The following is a 17,568-nucleotide window of genomic DNA, read 5'->3' on the forward strand; positions in this document are numbered from 1 at the left end:
ATATAAATATAACAAAACCAATGTGTTTTTAGAAGCGTATTCTGCAAACATCACATCACATTTAGTCACGTAGGCTGCTCTAATTACACAAATGTTAGTTCTCCCACTGTACATCAGCATGAGGTAAGCAATGATCAAGAAAACTAAATATTGCAATCAAATTTAAATACAGTCTAGTTTGTTTAGAATAGGACACAAAGTATCACAGGTATTTACAGACTCACCATGTTCGTCTGCAGCCACACAGAGGAAAAATACAGACACTAGACTGAGTTTTTTTCACACCGAACTTCATGTTCAACATTGTGGACTCTGGAAAAATCAAAAAGTGTTCTGAAGCCTTGCCTCAACAAATTTATAAAAAACTAACGATGACTCAGCAGGTTTTATGTAGGTAATGTCCACACCACTCCCACATGTCCTAGCCAGTGTGACAAAGATGAGGTTAGTTTTGCTCAATGCTAAAAGTGGGCTGATCTGCCCAGACTGAAAATATGAATACAGCAGCGACTTTACAACAACGCATGTTAAGATTCAACTTGGATTTAAAAAGCTTTAATTGGTTTACATTGGTCTCAGCAAAACACATCATAGTTTATCATGAAAGCAATAAAACAATGCGATAGTTCTGTATTAAATAATAATTCGTCATCAATGTAGATACCGTGAGTCTGTAATTAAAGTTTAAGTTTATTGTGTTTTAATAAACAAATCAAATGGAGAATCACATTTAATTCCTTATAAACAAGCAGAAGATGTATAAATATGCTTAGAGCAGCGCCTCAATAAACTTCTTGTAGCACAATGTTAAACACAGTGTAACCACAGTTTAAACACATTTTCGAGTTTGCACTTTGGTCTCAAATCTGTAACACACAAAATAGTCACACATCTTACATTAGACACTTTGTTCAAAATCAAAATCACCTGTTATCATTGGGAAAGCACTCTGTTCAAAAAGCAACGCTCATCTTTCAACAGAATGGTTGGACGACCTCCTCAAGGTGGAAGGCTCTCTGTTCACTTAACGAGAGCTGGACATTACCGAAGTGGTGCGACAATAAAACACAATTCCACTTTGTGAGTCGCAACAATGCATAAATGTAGATGTAAATGTGTTCAGCATTATCAACAGGGTCAGCATTTCTACACTGAACCACATCCTACAGAAACATAACTTCAGAAGAAGCAGCTGTACAGGGTTCCATTTGAGAGGAACAGTGTCAGAATCAAGGATCTGCGCCATGATAATGTGCAGGTATGTGTCACTTAACATATATTATATTGTGATGTGGGGATGAGGGTTCATGCTGCCTGTAGCTTGTAGTTTTTGTCTATATTGACCCAACCCAGCCCCTAAGTGTGTGATAAGATAGACATAGTAGTGACTGTGTGTGTTTTCAGGAACACTATTTAATATTTACAGACAGTTCTGGACTTTGATGCTGCTGAAAGCTGCTGACGAGTTCGTCCACGTGAATGAGGCAAACACTCTTACAGGGCTACTGTACATCTAACCTTAAATTATTATCTTAAATTATAAAAGGGCTTTTGTTAAAATGTAACAAAACCAATGTGTTTTCAGAAGCATATTCTGCAAACATCACATCACATTTAGTCACGTAGGCTGCTCTAATTACACAAATGTTAGTTCTCCTACATCAGCATGAGTTAAGGAATGATCAATAAAACTAAATGTTGCAATCAAGTTTAAATACAGTCTAGTTTGTTTAGAATATCACAGGTATTTACAGACTTACAGGTATTTACAGACTCACCATGTTTGTCTGCAGCCACACAGAGGAAAAATACAGACGCTACAATGAGTAAAGTTTTTTCAAATAATATTCACTTCGGTAATGCTGTTATTCATTGCAGTCCTGGAGTTCAGGTAACCCATATCACTAAGGAACTCCCAGGTCTCTTGGACTCTCTTTCTTCAACTATTAAGAAAATAATAATTCATATCTAATAATCTAATGACACTGTTCTTCAACAGTCTGAGCTCACAGCCTGAGCTGACTTTCTACAGCTTTTTAAGTTTTTCAAGAGTACTGGATAACTGGTTTTTATCTCTGGTCCTATTGCTACCATTGGTTGTGGCATGGGACGTTTCGTAGAATTTTAAGTTTGCATACCTGGCTACAGTCTACCAGTATCAAGCATGAGTTTGGCTTTTTACAAAACTTTGACCTGTTTTGGAACCAGGTATCTTTTTACTCTCAAGATGGTGTTCAGTTCCAGTAGCCCAGCTAGTGACTACAAGTCTGAGCTCTCTGTGGTTGCTCTGGCTAGATCCACTATTCCTCTAAGAATTTTCTAGAGACCCATGAAACATGCCAAGTTTAAATTTGCCCACCTTAATGTGAGATCTTTTTCAAACAAGACCTTTATACTTAACGACTTTATATCTTCTAATGACCTAGATTTGTTATTTATAACAGGCTACGACCTGGTAATCACACTGTGTCTTCTTGACTATAACTGTTTTACTGCCCCAGGGTTTGGTGACGTGGCAGTGGTCTGGTTGCTGCTTACGGAAAATACTTTAAATGTTACTAACTTTCAGGCAATGAATTTTTATGTTTTGAACTGCTCTTGTTCAGATTCTGTAAACCTCTCCCTCTTTTACATTATATTATCTATCGTCCCCCTGGGTTATTTTTTTTGACTTTTCAGAGCTTTTGTCCATTTTTATTATGCAGGTTGATAGGATTGTTCTTTGTGGGGACTTCAATATTCATATTGATGACTCCTCCAACATTCTAGTAAATGATTTCTTAAACATCACTAAAGCCTTCAACTTTGAGCAGTATGTGTCTGACCCTACCCATACGGCAGGTCACACTTTTGATTTGGTCTTTAGTCTGGGTTTGGGGGTCTCCTCGGTGCACACTCTGGACCTCTTTGTAGCAGACCACAAAGCTGTGGTTTTTAACTGTATTTGTATGTATGTATGTATGTGTATTTCAGAATGCCACTAATGAACACCCTCATTTTAAATGCTCAGGGGTTTTTAATGCTCAGCGTTGTGCCCCTAACTTTTAAACTTGTTTAAGTCTATTGACAACTTAGACACTTGGTCAGACGTCTTTTCCATTAATAGTCAGTGTAACGGGGTGCTGACCACGCCCCCATTCTTAAGTTAACCTCTGTAGGTCGAAGATAAATAGGTGGTCAACGCTGTCCGCCCCATGAGAACCAGTGGCAAACAATCTCCCCAGTGGGAGGGTGGGCCTGCACCCAGAGTGGGTCTTAACCCCAGTCCATCACCCCCACACGAGTGGAGTGGAACAACTACTCAATCACATGTGAACCCATGCACTCTCAGATACACACCATTCACTTCCTTTCATTCATAGGGAGGGTAGGTGTCCAGCCTGCCGCCCATGTGGCCCCAGGCAGGGACTGCAGCACCTCCCAAGCCCCTACCACCCACCTCAACCCAGGAGAAGCAGAGGGCAGCGGGAAAGGCACCCCAGAACCCTGCAACCCAACCTAAACGTGAGTGTGTGAAACAAGAGGGCACTGAAAGTGGGGGACACCTCCAGGAGCACAACCGCTGGCTGACGGTGTGACCCGTATTGTGCAGTTAAAACTGGGTGGTGATCTCTCCACCAGTGAAAGAGCCCACCCCTGGCCCTAAATGTACAGTATGTGTATGTGGCTAGGTATGAGGAACTCTGGGCGATTGCCAGTTCCCCCAGGGGTCAAGCAGACAGAGCTATCAAGGGTGAAGGCTCTGACCACAGCCCCCCCGGAGGCAGCCCCCAAAGTCCTGGATGAGTGCGTATGAGCAATGCAATTAAAACTGCAGAGCATCCCACTTAGCCCCTGGTAGCCCCTGTCCCTCCATCAGCAGGACGCCCCTCGCAGACCTAAGTGGATGAATGTGGACAGATGTAGTTGGGAAGAAAGGCACCGGGGTCAGCAAAGCCAGTTTCCAGACTAGCTCTGCTACCCATCCCACAACCACCCCACAACCCCCAGCCAGGAAAAGATAGACGAGACCTGGGGACCCCAGTGCTATGCCCAGGCACCACTCAAACCTACTGTACACACATACTCTGCGGCTGTGCATTAAGGACCAGCCTCCACCCAAGGCCCAATGGATGTAGCCCGCCAGACCCCCCGCGACAGGCCCGAGCAGTTACCAGAGGGCGTTGGACTGCTAGGGGCAGCGTCCCAGGGGAGAGACACCTCTCCGGGCACAGGCAGGCACCCTCGGAGGGACCCCCCCGGACACAGGGTACCCAGGTCTCTATCCCCAGGTCTTCCCCCGCACTCTGGCAGGGAAGTCCGCCTCCGCTCCCCAGAGACAGGCACAAGCCAACCCTCAAAATGTCCCTTCTCCGGCACCGGACTGTCAGTCCCAGCAGCCACCACATTCCCCACCGCAGGCCAACCCAGAATCCATCAGCTTTGTTGTTCCGGTTCCTTAGGCAGATGGGCACTCCCAACCACAAGGCATCCCCCCCACCACCGCGCCAGACACGGTGCAGCACTGGAGCTCCACACATCTCTATCTGAAAATGGAATCAATCAGAGTATAGTTTTGGTTATTGATTTGAACAAGCAGACAATGTGTGTAAGGTGGTGTATTCTAGCAAGCTGTTCAAGTACTGAGTAATGCTTAATTTCTTTTTAGTTTTCCAGTTCATGAGGATGATTTTCTTTGCGACACAGAGGGAAGAAAGGAGTGTGTGTGATAAGTTTGTCTCTGGGTCAAGCCCACTTAGGTCTCCTAGTAGACAAAGTGCAGGGCTGCTAGGATTAGACCGGTTAACCAGGTTGACAGGTGTTAATAATATATAATCTCTGCCACAAATTGCTGCACAGGTGACCATGACCAGAATGCATGTAGGAATATAACTGCTGTGTTATCTGTACAGTAAGGGCAAATGTTTGAGTTTGTGAGACCCATTTGGAACAGCTTTGTCCTGTATAATTTGTTCTATGAAAAATTTTATATTGTATTAGTTGTAAATTTGTATTTTTTGTCATCCTGAATAAATTAAAACATATTTTATTCCAGAACGTCTGATTGGTGGTGGTTCCCAGATCAGCTTCCCATTTAGAGATTGGAAGGATCACTGTCTGATCAACATTGGAAATTAAAATATAGATTTTTAATACTGTCCTTTTACCTAATATATATCAATAAATCGTTCTTCTGGCATTGGTTGCATCTGGATAAGAGTATTCTTAGTTTTTGCATTAGGTATTGACTTTAGTTGTTGATATGCTAAGAAATTGGCATTAGTGATTTAATAGTAGGGCACTAAGTATTTAAAAGAGGTAACTTTGTCTCTTGGGAAGACATGTTTCAGATGTGTTATCTCTTTGATATGCCAAGTTGGAAAATGTATTGCCTTTTTGTTTTGTATGATGTTCCAGAGAGGTGTGTTTTGGCAAAGAGTAAGTGAAGATCCATTCATTTTAAGAAAATCCCATGAGGCTGTCAGAGATGCTCTTATGCTAATGCTCAACTACAGTAGCAACTATGGTATTTGATTTTGGTGCTGATAAATGGTAGATCTGCAACTTTAATATTTCCGCAAAATGTTCAATGTCTATCCTGTCAGGAAACACACGATGGAGGACCCAAACGCACAGCGCAGACGCAACGTGAGGTTTCTGAGGGATTATTAAAGCTCTTGGTCGGACAGACAGAGGTCGGTACACGAGTTTGCAAGGATGATAGCAGCTTCCAGCTTCCTCACTCCCGGGTAGTTGAGCCACCAATACTCCTCCTCCAAGATGTCAATCGCTAGTCTCACCACCTGGAGCCATGCCTCTGGTCCAGGCGCTTCCACATACTCCATCGCAAGCTTCGAAAAGCACCACTGAAGGCCCTCAGGCAAGCCGGGCCAGGTGAAAGCCATAGCCAATGAGAAAAAACAAAAATGTATTTCACGCCGCTCAAAACAACTGAAAACCTTGGAACTGAGGCTGGCTGGGTCCACGCTAGGCCAGATTGTTCTGTCAGGAAACACACGGTGGAGGAGCCAAATGCACAGCGCAGAGGCGACGTGAGGGTTTATTAAAGCTCTTGGTTGGACAGGCAGAGGTCGGTACACAAGTTTGCAAGGATGATAGCAGTGGCACAGACAGGGATCAGGCAATCAATGGTTAATCTCATGCAAGAATCAAAAAGCAGCTACATTGCCTGGTAGCAGAACTGTCAGGGAACGGCAGAGAGAGGACCCAAATGCATAGTGCAAATGCAGCAGACAGATGGTATAAGTAAAGGGCTTTAATACAAAATCGTAGTTCCAGACAGTCCAGGTAATACACTTACCGGCACGAAGATTGAGGCACAGAGGGATTAGGCTAAGTCACTTCCAGTAAACAGGCAAGGTTCGGTAACAGAATCTACAACATATGGTACCAGTCAGGATCAGGCGATAATCAGAAGTCGGGAACACGGAACAGGGTCAAAGTCGAGGTAAGTTGACAATTGAATGCTGGAAGGGGACGACGTACGTACAACGATCTGGCGGATAACTGAGGTAACAGCTGGTGGTTAAATGCTGGCGGTGATAACTAATAACAGACAGGTGTGTGTAAGGGCACCCACACTAGCATTTGCTAATTTCTCTCTTCCTTTTATCTTGGAAGTAGACACTAGTCATGGTGGCCTGGGTGCAGTGCTGTCTCAGGAGCAAGGTGGCAAGGTGAGACTGGTTGCGTATGCTAGCCGAAGCCTACGTGCAGCAGAGAAGCACAATAGCTCCATGAAGTTAGAGTTCCTGGCCATGAAGTGGTCTATGACTGAGAAATTTAGGGAGTACTTGTGGGGACAGCAGTGCGTGGTATGGACCGAAAACAATCCTCTAAGCCATGTGGAGACCGCCAAGCTGGGTGCTACTGAAAAACGGTGGGTGGCTGAGCGCTCTGTTTTTAATTACAGCATTCAATATCGGCCAGGTCGCATCAATAGAAATGCAGATGCCCTGTCGAGGCAGACAACGAAAGCAGTGGAGTAAAGACTGATGGGAATGCCTTTACCAACAGCCCTCCAGAAGACCAGTCAGAGAAACGTGGATCCACCTGTGATGCAGTCGGCAGTTACAGCATTTCCATCTCACACAGTGTCTGATTTGCAGAAACTCCAGATGGCTGACGTCACAATCAAGGCCTTCATCCACTTCTGGCAGCAACGAAGGGCGCCAAGCCCAGCGGAGCGAGAGCAGCTGAGTCCACAAATGCGTGGACTACTGAGGCAGTGGGATCGTATCCTTCAAGTTGATGGTCTTCTGGTCCGGCAGGTATTTCGTTCAGATGAAGCAGAAGAGGTACGACGGCTCCTTCTGCTGGCTTGTCTTAAAAAGGAGGTCTTGATGGAGCTCCATCAACATCATGGTCATCGAGGAATTGAACGAACGACACAACTGGTGAGAGAACAATGCTATTGGCATAGGCTGGAGATGTAAGAAACTGGTATCAAAAGTGTGAGCGCTGCACTGTGGCAAAAGATACACAGCCTCAGGTTCGTGTGCCAATGGGTCACCTGCTGGCGGCACAGCCAGACCAAGTGGTGGCTATTGATTTCACATTATTGGAGCCGTCCCATGATGGTCGTGAGCTGGCCATGGTCATGAAGGATGTCTTTTCTAAGTTCACTCAGGTGGTACCAACCAGGGACCAGACTTCTGCTACTGTGGCTAAGGTGTTGATGAAGGAATGGTTTGTGGGTGCTCTGGTGCGACAGCTGTGTGAACTATATCGGATACAGAAGACGCTCACTACCCCATACCATCCGCAGGGAAATGGCCTGTGCAAGAGGTTTAATCGGACTCTCTATAATCTGCTCCGTACCCTTCCCCCGGAACAAAAGGGTAACTGGCCTGACCATGTTTGACCCCAAATTGTGTTCTATTACAACACCACAGTGCATCAACCAGTCAACCGGTGAGTCTCCACACTTTCTCATGTTCGGTCAGGAACCACAGATGTCCATTGACTTCCTGTTAGGTCGTCCACCTGAACCAGCAAGTGGCATGGTCTGTGGCTGGGTGGCTGACCACCGCCGCCGACTTCAGGTGGCCCATGAAAGTGACAGGGTCTGTATGGAGAACGCAGCAGAGAAGCGGAAGTAGCAGCATGACACAGGGAAATATAGTGAGGTAAGATTTGGTAAACCAGAGAGTCTATCTTCGGAATCATAGTGTCCGAGGGCGTCACAAGTTCCAGGATGCCGTGAGCCCCATTGTGTACAGTGTGGTAGGAGCTCCTCTGCCAGGTGGTACTGTGTATTCAGTGGCACCCATTAAAGACTTGGCCAGAGTAAAAAGGAATCACTGGACAATGTTAAAACCAGCTGTGGACTACTTACCGTCCTCTTTTCCGCAGAAGCTACAGGAAACCCCAGAAAGCGATCTGGAGAAGGATGAGGCCGACCAGGGGTTGGTGGTAAGGCTCAGACTGCCAGGACAGGGGAACACAGTACGGTTACCTTCGTCACAGGGACCAGAGTCATGTGGGATTGTTGGGGACCCAGGTCTCTTCCCAAACAGAGGTGTCAAGTACACACATGTGTGGGTGTGAATATGTTTGTATGTGTGGCCCTGTGATGGACTGGCGACCTGGGGTGTACCCTGCCTCTTGCCCATAGCCAGCTGTGATAGGCTCCAGCCCCCACGCGACCCCGCATATAAGAATAAGCGGCTTGGAAAATTGATGGAATTATAATATTAATAATAATAGTTTCAGTGCATCTGTAACTTAATGTGAAATTTGGATTTTTGGTGAAAATCCATCTTTTCATTGTAGTTATAAAAATTGACCTCCATTATTTGCACCATCTTTATGAATTTTGAGAAACAACAAAACTGTCAGTGAAAGGTTACTTACTAGGAGTTTGGCATCATGAGCTCTGTTTGCAGGTGTGTAAATGTTGAGGTAGAGACAGTATTCTAAAATGTCTGGAATGACCAATATATCTCCAAGTTTATGAGACATGTCTACCATAACCTGCCTATTTTGAACTCACCTGGAGGAAATGTAATAAATTACTGATATGATATGCAGATACAGATATGGTTCGTGTGTGTAGAATCGATGTATGCTGTGGATGGATGTCTCACATGGGCGGCTGCTGGGTGGCATCTTTCACTCCTTCCCACCCCTCTACAGGTTGAGGTGCAGCCAGTCTTAGAGCAGGACCTACAGGGGGCTTGGCAAAGGCAACCCCCAGGTAGGCATGGACCCCAGTCTCCTTCCCCTTAACACTGACGTACTGACCTCTCAGACTCCCCAGCTTAGTGTGCACTTCAGGTGCTGTCAGAATCACAGTCTAATACTTAATTATTACAGCTGATTAACAAACAAAATGTGAAGCACTGACAGGTGATCTGGCTTATGTTTACACATCTGCCTGTAATTACAGTTTATATTTATCGTTTAGACCTGATTTACAAAACTACAATAGGATCCAATAAGTCATCATCATTATTCCAGCAGAGCATAAGACACGTCTTGCAAAGTGCAAATTTGTTCTTTTTGAATTGACACATTTTCTTTTACATTTTGCATTTTTTTTTAGAACTGATGTCATTCAAGTAGTTTAAACTCTATTGTTTTGGCTTTGGTGACCGCACAGAAAACATTTGTTCCTAACGTATCAGTAGTGGCTGTGTTTAGATGTAACTGTAACTTTTTAATTTACAAATATTTTTGTAATATTTACAGATTTACGTTCTTCAGCCACAGTTTGAAAAATGAATGGGACACTCTGTTTTGGATTTTATTACAGTTTTTATTTGCCGCTTTGAGCTGTTTTGCATAAGTATGTTCCACTTATTTTCATCATTCAATTCAATTCAATTCAATTTTATTTATATAGCGCCAAATCACAACAAAGTTATTTCAAGGCACTTTACAAAGTAAGGTTTAAAACCTCACACAACTAAACCCAACAAATCCCACATACAGCAAGCATTTAATTTGACAGCAACAGTGGAGAGGAAAAACTCCCTCTCTAACGAGGAAGAAACCTCCAGCAGAACCAGACTGGATGTGGGCGGCCATCTGCCTCGACCGGTTGGGGTGAGAGGATAGAGAGATAGAAAAGCACAGCAACAGCAACAAGCAACAACAAGCAACAACAGAGCACAGGCAGGATGGTAGGACCAGGGACTGGATGCAGGCAGGATGGTTGGATCCGCAGCTGCCCATCACAGACACCAAACTTTGAGTCCAATGATACCTGTGGGTGAGGACAGAGAGGGAGAAAGAGTGGGGGGTGTGGGGGGGGAGAGAGGAGAGAAGCACAACTACTGGACAGAAAGAGACAAGGTTAGTTAAACATGGGACAATGATGGGAGGTTATGGGACAGAGGAGGTAGAAGGAAACAGAGGTGCTCAGTGTATAAATTAAGTCCCCCAGCAGTCTATGTCTATTGCAGCTTAACTAAGAGATGGTTCCTGTGACTAACAATAATTGCCAGTGACCTGAACCATCTCTAACTATAAGCTTTATCAAAAAGGAAGGTTTTAAGCCTAATCTTAAAGGTGGAGAGTGTGTCAGCTTCTCGAACCTGAAGAGGGAGCTGGTTCCAGAGGAGAGGAGCTTGGTAGCTAAAAGCTCTGCCCCCTGTTCTACATTTAAACACTCTAGGAACCGCAAGTAGCCCAGCGCTCTGAGAACGAAGTGTTCTGCTGGGAGCATAAGGAACTATAAGGTCTTTAAGATAAGAAGGAGTTTTATCATTGAGTACTTTGTATGTGAGTAGGAGAATTTTAAATTCTATCCTACATTTTACAGGCAGCCAGTGCAGAGAAGCTAATGTAGGAGAAATGTGATCTCTCTTTCTAAGTCCTGTCAGAACTCTGGCTGCAGCATTTTGAATGAGCTGTAGGTTTTTTAAGGAGCTGTTAGGACATCCTATGAGTAAGGAGTTACAGTAGTCCAGCCTAGAGGTAACAAATGCATGGATCAGTTTCTCTGCATCGCTCTGAGAGAGGATGCTTCTGATTTTAACTATATTTCTAAGGTGGAAGTAGGCGGTTCTGGAGATTTGTTTAATGTATGATGTAAAAGAGAGATCCTGGTCAAACATGACACCAAGGTTCCTCACAGTAGAATCTGAAGCTAATGTTATGCCATCCAGGGTGGCTATCTGACTCAATAGTGTCTCTCTCAGATTTTTAGGCCCAACAATAAGAATCTCGGTTTTATCTGAGTTTAGTTGAAGGAAGTTTTGGGACATCCAGGATTTGATGTCTTTTAAACAACCCTGAATTTTGACTAGTTGATCTGTTTCATTTGGTTCCAAGGACATGTATAGCTGAGTATCATCTGCGTAAAAATGAAAATTAATAGAATGCTTTCTAATAATCTCACCTAGAGGAGACATGTATAAGCTAAACAGAATTGGACCCAGCACAGAACCCTGTGGAACTCCATAGCTAATCCTTGTGCGTGTGGAGAATTTATCATTAACATGAACAAACTGGAATCTGTTCAACAAATAGGATTTAAACCATCCCAATGCTGTTCCATTAATCCCGATTCTATGTTCTAGTGTCTGTAATAGAATGTGATGATCAATTGTATCAAATGCAGCACTAAGATCTAACAGGACAAGGACAGAAACTAGACCATTGTCCGAAGCTAATAGAAGATCATTAGTGACTCTAACCAGAGCTGTTTCTGTGCTATGATGTTTTCTAAATCCTGACTGAAAATCTTCATACAGGTTATTCCCACTAAGGTGGTCAGATAATTGTTTAGCCACGATTTTTTCCAGAATCTTGGAAATAAAGGGTAAATTTGAAATGGGCCCATAGTTGGCTAGTTGTCCAGGGTCAAGGGTTGGTTTTTTCAATAGAGGTTTGACCACAGCCACCTTAAAAGCCTGTGGTACATAGCCTAGTTGTAAAGATTGGTTGATTTGATTTAATATGGATGAGCTGATTAAAGGTAGAACTTCTTTGAGTAATCTGGTTGGGATTGGATCTAAAAGACAAGTGGACGACTTGGAAGAGTTGATTATTGAGGTTAACTCCATATGAGTTATGGGGGAGAAGCTGTCTAGGTAAGACAGAGGATTTAATAAATTTAAAGTTAATGGATCTAGACAGTGCTTTCTGTCATTTGGAAGAAGTCGCTGCTGAATGTTTTTTCTAATGATAATAATTTTATTAGTAAAGTAGTTCATAAAGTCATTGCTGCTGAGATTTAAGGGGATAGTAGACTCAATACAGCTATGACTCTTTGTCAGCCTGGCTACAGTGCTGAAAAGAAACCTGGGGTTGTTTTTGTTTTCCTCAATTAGGGAGGAATAATATGTTTTTCTAGCAGCACAAAGTGCTTTTTTATATTTCATTAGACTGTCCTTCCATGCAATGCAGTTTACATTTATTTTGTTGGAACGCCACTGTCTTTCTAGTTGTCTAGTCCTTTGCTTTAGACTGCGGATGTCTGAGTTATACCACGGAGCTAACCTCCTCTGATTCACTGTCTTCTTCTTCAGAGGAGCCACTGTGTCTAACATTGTACGTAGAGAAGCTGCAGCATCATCTACAAGACAGTCAACCTGTTCATAAGGATTAAGGTGACTGTTCTCTGTGTATCTGCAAGACATTGAGGCAAAAGATGATGGAATCATCTGCTTGAATCTGGCAACAGCATTGTCAGATAAACATCTGCTATAGTAACATTTCTTTCCAGCTGTTATAGGGTCAGTTGTGCTAAATTCAAAAGTTAATAAGAAATGGTCAGATAACAGAGGGTTTTGGGGAAGAACTATTAAATTATCAATTTCAACTCCATATGTCAGGACAAGATCTAGAGTGTGGTTAAAACGATGAGTGGGTTGATTTACCTGCTGTGTAAAACCAATAGTGTCTATTAAGGAGTTAAAAGCAGTGCTGAGACAGTTGCTGTCAACATCTACATGAATGTTAAAGTCTCCCACTACAATGACTTTATCTGTGCTAAGAACTAAGTCAGATAAGAATTCAGAGAATTCAGTTAAGAACTCTGAATATGGAGCAGGAGGACGGTAAACAATACAAAACACAACTGGTTTCTGAGTTTTAGAGTCTGGGTGAGAAAGGCTCAGAGTGAGGCTCTCAAATGAGTTATAACTATGTTTAGGTTTAGGAGTAATTAATAAATCTGATTTATAAACTGCTGCTACTCCTCCACCTAAATTTATTTATATGGAACACACATTTCAATTTTCTGAACACAGGCAGATAAGTAGGGATGGTTTGGATATCACGCATTTCTTTATTACAGTTTTGTTATTTCATAATCTACAGAATGCAGTGCAGCAAAAAAGCTGCATTACAGAGGACAACTTCTTAAAATCTAGTTTTTTAATATAATAAAATAATTGTATTTTTAAGCACCCCAGAAAACGACAATAAGCAGATTTGGTCTATATTTTAAATAACTGACTACTAGTGTGGTACAGTAGCTTCCAGATGACACAAGTCTCTGAACAGAAGTTATAGTAGTATTTTCCAAGTATTAGTTTAAATTCATACCAATTACAACTTTTAATCATTGTAGCTGGATTTGCCTTTAACTAAGAACGTTTTCTATTTTAAATTAAAAGACCTTTTTGTTTTAACACTGTTATTCAGTTACAGAAACGCCAACATTTAAACATCTACTGTTGCTAAAAGACAAAAGTTAATTTCCAAAAACTATCAGTTTTTCTATTTAAAAACAGAGAATGTGCTGTGGGGCCTCGTACAGTACTGTTCAAAAAATCATCACTACTACAGCAGTGCATCAGACACATGTAGCAAAAATCTAAACCCGTTCTCATTTGATTGACACACTTTCTCCTCCCTTTTGGAAACACTGACATTACTCAAACAGTCTAAACTCCATAGTTTTAGCTTTGGTGACCAAAGAGACACCATCTATTTCTAACTATTAGAAACCAGAAAGACCAGTATGAACTCATCATGGCACCTGTTTGACACTCAAAAAACAACAAATTTGTATTAGCTTGTAGGCCTTAAAAACGGTACCAAGTCATTGGAGCCACTGTTTAGACCTGCATGTGCAAATGTGTTGTTTCACTAGATGGCTGCATCACAGCGAACAATAAGAACTGTAATGCCAAAGTGATGGACCAGAGAACTGGGAGGTGACTGTTCTACGACTCGCTGCGCTCCATCTTCTCCTTAAGTTGCTGGATCTTCATTGGAAGCGTCTGAGTCATGAAGACAAAGCGGTTCTTCTTCAGATGCTGACGGGTGACCTGCTGCTTCAAACCAATGGCCAGGTAGTCTTCTCCTGCTCCATACTGTGGCCAGTGAGCAAGACCGTCACCATTAGGAGACCTGCACACACACACAAGCTGTAAACACAGCAACCTGGTGTCCATGTATGTGATGACTTCCTGTCCACAGAGCAGTGATTCCTACCCTGTACGGGCAAAGTTCCCCCAGTAGCTCATCATGGTTTTGCTTAACTCTTCCTCCTCTTTAGGACATGGCTCTAAAATAATGAAGATGATGTGAAACTTTCAAATACAACCTATATATCTGCTGGAGAAATATGGTTAAAATACTGCAAATACCAGATAATTTGACATGAGTAGTTGTGAAACAGAATCCAAACACTGTAAAAAGTTCATCTGCATGATCAGCCCCAACAAAGCTCGGCCTTTTCTTCTGCAGGAGTGTGGGAGGATGCTGGTATTCATACAGGTAAACAGCAGCACCTGCATCTGTAGCACACAAAAACATTGTAAAAATATTCTTTATGTGTATTTTAAATGTATGTTCATAATAATATCTACAAGTACCTCTGTGGGCATTGGCCGTCTTAATGGCTGGAACAGTAAACAAAATGTCTCCAATCATCTCAGTGAACCCGTCTCTGTTCTTCACACGATCTTCACCAGTTCCAATATATTCATCTATTATGAAATCTCTGACAACTGCATGTTTGGGCTTAAGGAAAATATATAAGACATCTGTCAAAGAAGCTTGAGTATAAAGACCCAAACTATAACTGTCACTGTTTGATTGACTTACATCAGGAAAGAAAACAGATAGTGTTTTTGTGATCTGCTCTCGATCCATTCCCTCTGTCCAGTTTTGAGGAGCAAAAACCTAAAGGAAGATTTAATACAATGACCATTTCGAACACATGCAAAAGTTTTCCAGCAATGCGAATGTTAGTGAAAAATCCCATAGACACTCACCCATGAAATCAACCATCCTCCTTCATCATCATTCACACCGGTCATGAATGGAACATTGAGAAATTCATGTTCACGGAACAGCTCCTCCACAGGTTTTGACAGGAAATGTCCATCAACGGTTATAGAAAGCATCAAATTTTTATCCTTGAGGAAATTGTATGTTTTAAAATGAACACTAAGACACAGAATCTTGCACACAAGCCTGATATTCACCTTATTTCATAAAGTCAGTATCAGTCAGTCTCTCACCTTCCCAATGGTCACAATAGTGTCATTATCCAGGTTTCTAATACAATCAGCGATCTTCTCTGTGCTTTCATGGCTACAACCAGATGCATTTGCCACAACCTGTAAACAGACATCAGAGCCACATTTAAGTTTTTAGAAAAAAAAAAAAACATGCTTATGTGATATTTTTTATACACAAAACCTGAGAATATAGAGTGAATGAAGCAAGTGGGAATTTTAATTTCAAAATGAGCTTAGGAAACAAAGCTTAACTATTAAACCTTTTAGTGTGTATTAGAGTCCTTCTAAAACCTCTGAATAATAATTTGTATTTTTTTCTATTATTTAATGTTTAATTTAACCTGCATCATCGGTAAAGGGTTATTTGAGACAACTGTGTGCATGGCAGCACTTCCACTCTCAGCAATGGCACGATGGAACAACCCATGAGACAACGGTGAGAGAAGCTGTGGATTCAAGCAACAGAAAAAGTGGTTTAGTGGAGAATCTAAGAAAATATGTGAGTTCATTTTAAATGTTTCATCTGCACATGAAGTCTTACCAGCAAGGACACACTGATCCCACCTGCAGACTCTCCAAATACAGTGACTAAACCTGGATCTCCACCAAAGCTGTGAATGTGCTGCTGGATCCACCTCAGAGCTTGTACCTGGTCCAGCAAACCAACGTTTCCAGGCATGTGTTGATCTCCAGTGCTGAATCAAACACACAGTTACACTCTAACAGGTCACAGTAAAACCAGCTGATCACAGGAACTATGGTTGATAAATGTTAACATTAATATCATCATTAACATTTAGTGAGTTGAGTCATTTTACCTGAGAAATCCCAGAAGTCCTAAGCGATACTGGATTAAAACCACAACCACATCCTGGTAAGAAGCCAGTGCAGATCCATCATACATAGAAGCTGAGCCCATAGTAAATGCTCCACCATGGATCCAAACCATGACCTGATTTTTTTCACAAATTTCAAATAGCATTATCAACTTATTGTGTCTGGTTCCACCCCATCACTTCAATCTGACCAAAGTCTGTAACTGAATGTGACACTGTAATCGGGTAATTCTAGTTGTAAACATGTACCTCCATTATTCACATCATCTTTATGAATTCAGCAGTCAGTAAAAGGTTCTTACTGGGAGTTTGGCATCATGAGCTCTGTTTGCAGGTGTGTAAATGTTGAGGTAGAGACAGTCTTCGGAAATGTCTGGAATGACTTGCAAAAAATCTCCAAGTTTATGAGACAAATCTACCATAATCTGCCTATTTTGAACACACCTGCAAGAGAAAAGTTAATAAATTAGTGTTGGAAATGGTTCTTGTGTGTAGAATCGATGGATGCTGTGGATGGATGTCTCACATGAGCGGCTGCTGGGTGGCATCTTTCACTCCTTCCCATCCCTCTACAGGTTGAGGTGCAGCCAGTCTCAGAGCAGGACCTACAGGGGGCTTGGCAAAGGGGACCCCCAGGTAGGCATGGACCCCAGTCTCCTTCCCCTTAACACTGACATACTGACCTCTCAGACGCCCCAGGTCAGTGTGCACTTCAGGGGCTGTCAGGACATTCAAAGTGTAAGACATCATGATTCATGAATTCACTAAAAGTCCATCCATCTGTTATTTTACCGTCTTTTCCAAACTGGATCTCGTTGGTGTCACTATGTTACAGGATTCATTAGATTTAACCCTCGAATCTAAAACCCACTGCTTCATCAGTTGCATAACTAAGAATTGATTTAATTCATTAAAAGTCCATTCATCAATTATTTTACCGTTTTTACCAAACTGGATCTTGTTGGTGTCATTATCTTACAGGATGAATTAGATTTAACCGTCAAATCTAAAATCCATTGCTTTATCAGTTGCATAACTAAAAATTGATTTCACTCAGAAAACACAGATATGCAATGTGATGGCTGCTATTACACTCACATCTAATCATTTTGGTTCAAATGTAACAAAACCAATGTGTTTTTAGAGGCGTTTTCTGCAATCATCACATCACATTTAGTCACGTAGGCTGCTCTAATTACGCAAATGTTAGTTCTCCTACATCAGCATGAGTTAAGCAATGATCAATAAAACTAAATGTTGCAATTAAGTTTAAATACAGTGTAGTTTGTTTAGAATAGGACACA

At 42.2% G+C, this 17,568-nt stretch overlaps 1 protein-coding gene across 2 annotated transcripts in view; it reads right to left on the reverse strand.

The window, feature by feature from the left end:
• Window positions 1–17,568, reverse strand: part of LOC114856903 (cocaine esterase-like) — a 37,210-nt gene that overhangs the window by 19,464 nt on the left and 178 nt on the right. The window contains exons 2-13 of one of the 2 annotated variants that reach the window (XM_029152779.3): window positions 16,791–16,983; window positions 16,567–16,708; window positions 16,247–16,380; window positions 15,970–16,123; window positions 15,770–15,874; window positions 15,429–15,527; window positions 15,180–15,323; window positions 15,010–15,087; window positions 14,778–14,925; window positions 14,550–14,699; window positions 14,395–14,467; window positions 13,216–14,310 (exon numbers count right to left, since the gene is read on the reverse strand). In XM_029152779.3, coding sequence (XP_029008612.1) covers window positions 14,124–14,310; window positions 14,395–14,467; window positions 14,550–14,699; window positions 14,778–14,925; window positions 15,010–15,087; window positions 15,180–15,323; window positions 15,429–15,527; window positions 15,770–15,874; window positions 15,970–16,123; window positions 16,247–16,380; window positions 16,567–16,708; window positions 16,791–16,983 — 1,607 coding nt within the window. In that variant the 3' untranslated portion in view covers window positions 13,216–14,123. Of the gene's footprint in view, window positions 1–13,215; window positions 14,311–14,394; window positions 14,468–14,549; window positions 14,700–14,777; window positions 14,926–15,009; window positions 15,088–15,179; window positions 15,324–15,428; window positions 15,528–15,769; window positions 15,875–15,969; window positions 16,124–16,246; window positions 16,381–16,566; window positions 16,709–16,790; window positions 16,984–17,568 lie in introns of those variants that run through there. The other variant, XM_055509768.1, reaches the window with a different exon arrangement.

Source organism: Betta splendens, chromosome 6, assembly GCF_900634795.4.
Source record: "Betta splendens chromosome 6, fBetSpl5.4, whole genome shotgun sequence".
Classification (NCBI taxonomy): Eukaryota; Metazoa; Chordata; class Actinopteri; order Anabantiformes; family Osphronemidae; genus Betta; species Betta splendens.